Genomic DNA, 6,742 nt, shown 5'->3' on the forward strand with positions numbered 1-6,742 from the left:
CTCTTGGTGGGAATTGTTGGGCTTCTGTAAATAACACACAATGTTTCACACTCTTGGCTTACATTTTCCATGTTATCTGTCAGTGGCCATGGCGCAATAGCGTTTTAATAACTGTTTTCACTCCCCGGCTCGTCATATATGGATGCAAGGCCAAGACCCATCGGCGTCGGTCTGTAACGCACTGGGAAGCCCTGTAGCATCAGCTTTTGACGTTAAAGTATATGATATTTAAGACATAGTTAGGGGGTGGTTGGGGTGGATGGAGGGCCAGAACCTGGACTTTGAACCAGAAGACTAGGTGTTTGTGTCTGGTGTGGAACATTAAATATTTTTATTTAAGTTAGGCAAGTTACATAAATTGCGTAAGTTATGGAAATGGCGTTAGTTAACTTGTTAACTGACCTACGTAGTTATTTAAACCCAAACTATGATCTTTTCATAACCTTAGCTAAGTACTTTCGTTGCCTAAACCTAACCACATTGCAACGTTTCACAACTGTAATAAGGTGCCGTTTCAAAATGGCGATGTGTCAATACCAGACATTGCATATGTATTGTTGCTAACTTAACCGGACGTTGCAGATTTCACATTGCCAGGTGTAGCTAACTTGTCTGCAGGGCCCTAAATATCTAATTTAATATATCTAATTACACTAAAGCACCTTGACCAAGCGTCAATATGTGACAAGTTGGGAGTAAGAATGTGTTGTCTCTGCTGTCTCAGAAGACGACACCTTTTGTCCTGTGACAGCTATCCTACGCTCTTTGATAGGTGGGGGGGTGGAGCGGAAGTCTAGACAGTTGGTTGCACATTGCAGCCTCACCACTAGATGCCACTAAATCTTACATACTTTACCTTTAATGGAAACAATGGACTATGGGCACAACAAGAGAAAACCTCAATGACAGCAGTCAGGTAAACTTGTGTTCTCTCAAAGTCTGATGTCAGCAGATAACGGTAATGATAATGTGCAGCTGTCCTGTCCTGCTAACCCAGCTGATTAGTGCATCTCCTGGGCTGTCTGTGTTTTGGTTGCTTGCCAGGCTGCGTCGGACAAATGTTAGCGTGAAATACTATTACGTTTAATAAACTGCAGCTCTGGAAAGATTATGTTAATTTCCCAGACAGACTGCACAGACCCAGTCCAGACGTCTTTAGCAGGTCCCACAGACCCAGGTGAAGTACAGGCATCCTCAGCCAGTACGAGCACAGCCAGAAATGTACAAGCAAGCATCAGATACAAGCTGCTCAGACCCTAATGCAACAGTTGCTGCTCCTCTAAATGACCCACCAGATCTGTTCAAACCAGCACTGGTCTTTTCTAGAAGAGTTTTCCATTCAGGCTTCTTCCAGAGACTGTTTTAATGAGGATTCTAATGAGAGCACTGTGGTGTCAGGTGGGACTGTTCAGCAATGGATAATTGTTTACATGGCTCACAAGTCTGAAACATTTCACCACATCAATAGAGCAATAATGCAGTCTAATCCCCTGCACAGTAGTATGACGAAATACCCACATCTCTTGCGACTCATTTTTCAATTTACACTGCTGTATTCAAACCTGTCTTCAGTGAATTTAAAAAGATAGATTTCTTTTTGTAAGATCAATAGATTTGAACATGTAATACTTTTTACTTTGATACTTTTAAAACCAGTAATTTTTTACTGGGTGATTTTCACTTTTTCTCGAGTAACATCTTAACAATAACAATAACAACCTTGTTTACATAAAACCTGTTTTATTTCTATATACATTTACCAGATGCTCCAAAGCTTCCAGTGAGTCTCTCTGCTGACATAGTGGAGGGCAGGGTGACTCTGACCTGCAGCAGTGATGCTAACCCTGCAGCTAATTATACCTGGTACAAGGAGAATGAAGACTCACCAAAAGCATCAGGACAGAACTTCACCATCACTGACTTCAGAGCTGAACACAGTGGGATTTATTACTGTGAAGCCCAGAACAGAAGAGGACGTCATAACTCCACCTTACATCTGATTGTTGTGGCAGGTACGTTTCTGCATGACACTACCTGGCTGATTAACAGAAGAGCATCTCCTGGCAAACTGATTCATGATACAAACTCTACTAGTGAGGTCCAGCACAGTTTATCTAATAACTGTCTATCTCCATTTCTAGAGAACTCAACAAGGCTAATAATTATCATCACGTTGACTCTGGTGGTTGTGATGCTGATTCATCTGCTTCTGTTTTGTCTGTGGATGAGGTGAAACTATAAGAATGAATCAGTTCTATTTCGTATAGGCTTCGCCCTCTAAGGCTATCGCTATTGGGTTTACCCCTTCCACGTGCCTGTGCAGCACTGAGAATTTCAGTCTACGCACACCCACAGTGTGGGCCTCTCTTATGTCCGCACCTTGTATATATACAACGGTGAGGCCCAGCCATCGGCTCCCATTTTTCTTCAGCACTGTGCTGTCTAAAGAGCAGAAGATTTGTCTGAAGAGCAGAAGATTGTCTAAAGAAAAGACTTTCCAGCCGGAAAACAAAAAGAACGATGTCTTCCAGCAAGCCAGCCAGAACGGGGCGAGTCGCCGCGGCGTCTGCCACACGGGCGACATCGTGCTGGGTGATCTCCATCCCCACTGCGAGGCGTGCCTCGGACCGGAGCACGCCGGCCGAGCGCTCACTCTCGGTTCGCACTGCCCGTTCTTCGCCCTTCTGCCCCCCCGAAGAGTGGCGGCTTTGCCGTTCAGGACGAGGAGGTGTGGCGGTCCACTCGCTCTCTGGATGAAGCCATCGATCTGCTGTTGATGGAAGAGCAGGATTTGGATGGCTCCACTCTTCCCATTCCCCGGCAGTGCCAGATGCGAGCTCATGCATAATTACGGCATCAATGGCACGCTCCTTCTGTGCGTCCAGGGGCTCCCCCTTGGTTCACAGAAGCCAGGCTGTGTCAAATGAGCCCTTGAAGCGGTCATTACGCTTCAAGGGGACAGGATAACACTACACACAACCCTGTGTGTAGTGTTATCCTATCGCTGCTCCACACATTATGCATTATGCACACTGCACATCCTCTCTCCCCTTGCCCCCCTCCCTGACATGGTCAGGTGGCTGGCCTGAGCCCAGCTGGCCGTGCGGTCTTCATGCAGCATGGCTCCGATGTTGCAGGCAGACCTTTTCCTCTGTTGCCTGTCCCTGCCCTCCCCCCCTCGTCGGGGGAGCGCCATGGTTTCGGGCTCACGCGTGCAGCTGCCCCACCTCGTGCCCTGGCGACTGTGTCTGCCTCTACCTTTGCCGCGCACTTTTTCCATGTGTGTTGAGACGGCCCTGTAGCCGCTGCGGCAGTCTGGCATCAGGGTCCTGTTTTACCTGGACGACCTGCTGTTGCTGGCGCCGTCCCGGGAAGAAGCGGTGGTGCAGACTGCCCAGCTAGTCGCACACCTGTCTTACCTGGGCCACACGGTGAACTGGAAGAAGAGTGCTCCCCTCCCCTCCCAGAGACTCACCTATCTTGGCGTGGTACTGGGCTCCTCTCTCCGGAGAGCGCGGCTCTCTCAGGAGAGGGTTGATGCGCTAATGGAGCTGCTCCATTCCCCTGGGCCTTCTCCACATGAGGAGGCTGCAGCGGTGGTTCATCCGCCTGCGTGTCGACCTCTCGGTCTTCACAGACACCTCCCTGATGGGCTGGGGTGGAATCTGCCTCTCTCAGGTGGTGGGCGGTCTGTGGCAGGGCCGCAGGCCTCTCCACCTAAACGCACTGGAGCTTCTCACGGTGTGGAGGGTGATCCTACCCTTCTCCCCTCTGCTAAGGGATCAGCACGTCCCAGGGCGGGGTGCGCTCGGTGCAGCTACTGGGCCTGGCCAGGTGGCTGCTCCTGTGGGCGCGCACTCACCTGCTCTCCATCAGAGCAGAATACATCCCTGGCTTGCTGAACAGAGGGGTGGACATAATGTTGAGGGGAGGCCCTCGCCCAGACGAATGGCATCTCCATCCCGATCTGGTGGCCCAGATCTGGCTCCAGTTTGGCAGGGCAGAGGTAGATCTGTTTGCCAACAAGGAGAACGCTCAGTGCGCCCTTTGGTTTTCACTGAGCCCGCGGGACAGCCCCCCGCTGGGAGTGGATGCCTTCGCTCACCCCATTTGGCCTCCCTGGCTCCTGTATGCCTTCCTGCTGGTGCGGCTGATCCCGCGCCTCCTGGATCGCCTGCAGTTTTCATCCTTGGCAGTGATTCTGGTGACCCCAGACCGCACCAGCGCGTCCTTCCCAGTCTCCAGCGGCTGCTGGCAGGGCAGCCGTGGAAACTCCACTGGAGGGGGGACGCTCTCTCTCAGGCAGGGGGTACGATCAGGAGTTACCCGCTCCTCGACCAGCCTTTCTGGGTCTGGCCGCCGAGAGGCGACGCCTGGAGGGCTTAGATCTCTCCCGTGAGGTGGTTCGCACCATCCAAGAGTCGAGAGGCACCTCCACTCAGTCCTCTTACTCCTCTAAGTGGTCGGCTTTCCAGTGCTGGGTCTGGACCAGGGGACGGATCCAGTCGCCTGTCTGCTGCCAGCGGTGCTTTCGTTCCTCCAGCCGCTCATGGACAGGGGGCTGGCGTTCAGTATGGTTAAAACCTACACTGCCGCCATTTCGTCCTGTCACAAGGGCTTCGGGGACAGGACTGTGCTCTCCCACCCCCTGGTGAAGCGCTTCCTTAGAGGGGTGCAAAGGCCGCATCACCGGCCTGTTGCCACACAGTGGGATTTGGTGCTGGTTTTACGCGCATTAACCCAAGCCCTGTTTGAGCCTTTGGAGACGGCGGACCCAAAATTCCTTTCGGCTAAGGTCGCCTTGCTCCTGGCTCTGACATCGGCCAAGAGGGTCAGCGATCTGGCTGCCCTCTCTGTGGCTCCGTCGTGCCTCAGGATTCAGGGCAACGGCAGCTCTGCAATCCTGCGCCCTAACCCGACGTTCATGCCTAAAAGCATTACGAGCTCCATTCGGTCGCTGCTCATCACCCTCTCGGGCTTTTTTCCTCCCCCCCCATGGGTCAGCGGAGGACGCCACCCCCAAGCGCTGTCCTGCTATGTGGCGCACATGGTGCCTGTCTCACTGGCTGTGCGATGCCATTTTCCAGGCTTATGTGTCTGGCGGGGAGTCTCCCCCGGATGGCATCAGAGCACACTTCACGAGAGGTGTCTCCTCCTCAGTGGCGTTGCACGGTGGGATGACAGTGGACGACATCTGCACGGAGGCCTCCTGGTTGTCCCCTTGCTCTTTCGTCCATTTCTACTTACGGGATGTCTCCCGTCTCTCTCAGACTCACTCAGTACTGAGTGTTTTGGCTGAGTGATCCTTCTTGTGAGTGTGTGGTGCGCCCTCTCCCACTGGACGGTGTGGGGGGGCGGCCGCTGCTTACATGGCCCTGCCTTGTGCGCAGCTGATGTTGTCGCTGTCGTGACCCCGCCTGCGTCTGTACAGACGGCCCCCCACCCAGTTTCCCAACTTACGCATGTGTCGGCCCTCGGCCTGGGCCTCACCGTTGTGTGTATATATACAAGGTGCGGACGTAGGAGAGGCCCACGCTGTGGGTGGGCATAGACTAAATCCTCAGGGCTGCGCAGGTGTGCGGAAGGGGTAAACCCAATAGCGATAGCCTTAGAGGGCTGCGCCTATACTCTGCCTATAATCCGGGTTACAGTACGTAACCCCCGTTCCATCACTGATCTTTAACTTTGAATATTTACCTTAATAATTTTGGAGTTATTGATTAAAATGTTTGTTTATTTGTTTGTTTTTAAAAATAAATTCAGGAAGAAGAATACTCTGAGCTCGACCTCTGAACCAAATGAAACCATAGAGACGTTAGAGGTGAGAAAACTGTTGGGCCACAGTGACAGAACTTCCTCCACCAGTTTATAATTGTTTGGCTAAAGGTGCTTGCACACTGCCCCAACAAACGGCGCCAGACTCCAACCGACACAGACTGTTGGATCAGTGTGCGCCGTCAGTCGGTGTCAGTTGGATGGAGTCTTTAGAGTTTGACATGTCTAGTCAGGTTGAGTCGAATTGTAGAAAGTCGGACCAATGTGCACCGTTTTCTAACAAACCGCAACATTCTGAGAGTGTTCCCTTGACAATTAGCGTGGCGGAACGTCAGGGCACATGATTTTGGCAAACAAGAATGGCTGGTTTCTGGACCCAGGAACGTGAAGAACACCTGATTGAGCTGTGGGAAGAGAAACCCAAACTCTACAACACAAGGAGCCAGGCATTTTCCAACCACAATAGCAAGATTAATGTGGTGAAATACATAGAGGAGAAACTGGAGGCTTCTGGTGAGTACAGCTAGCTAACTAGTAAAACAGTTCACTGTAACCCGAATACGATTTCAGATGAGGTTTATTGTTATTAATCATTAGTAATGTCAGTTCAACATAATGTTTGCAAAAAAGCTACTGAGTAGAGAACAGAGGGAAAATAGCTAAATTTGACAACTGAACATGCTCTTTTGATGTATGTGGTGTACTAATGGCAAGTTAAAAGATGCCTTTTATTATTATTATTATTATTAATAACCAGGTACTAGGCACCATCAGGCAGTGATGGCTTTTTCACACCACGTCAGTCCTGGATTGTGCAGAAAATGATGTTTCTTGAGATCCACATGAAGAAAAGGCAGTCAAAGTCAAACATCCCTCAAAACATGAGAATATTTATTTTACAAATATTCATAGCATTCCCTGAACACAACTCCGTCTGACACTTGCATCCACTGTCTACATATATAAA

At 50.7% G+C, this 6,742-nt stretch overlaps 1 protein-coding gene across 1 annotated transcript in view; it reads left to right on the plus strand.

The window, feature by feature from the left end:
* LOC123987163 (B-cell receptor CD22-like) overlaps positions 1-6,302 on the plus strand; it is a 29,030-nt gene extending 22,728 nt beyond the window's left edge. The window contains exons 4-7 of the mRNA XM_046075859.1: positions 1,764-2,012; positions 2,142-2,229; positions 5,764-5,821; positions 6,156-6,302. Coding sequence (XP_045931815.1) covers positions 1,764-2,012; positions 2,142-2,229; positions 5,764-5,821; positions 6,156-6,302 — 542 coding nt within the window. The remainder of the gene's footprint in view (positions 1-1,763; positions 2,013-2,141; positions 2,230-5,763; positions 5,822-6,155) is intronic.
* The last annotated feature ends 440 nt before the right edge of the window (positions 6,303-6,742 follow it).

This window comes from Micropterus dolomieu, linkage group LG01, assembly GCF_021292245.1.
Source record: "Micropterus dolomieu isolate WLL.071019.BEF.003 ecotype Adirondacks linkage group LG01, ASM2129224v1, whole genome shotgun sequence".
Classification (NCBI taxonomy): Eukaryota; Metazoa; Chordata; class Actinopteri; order Centrarchiformes; family Centrarchidae; genus Micropterus; species Micropterus dolomieu.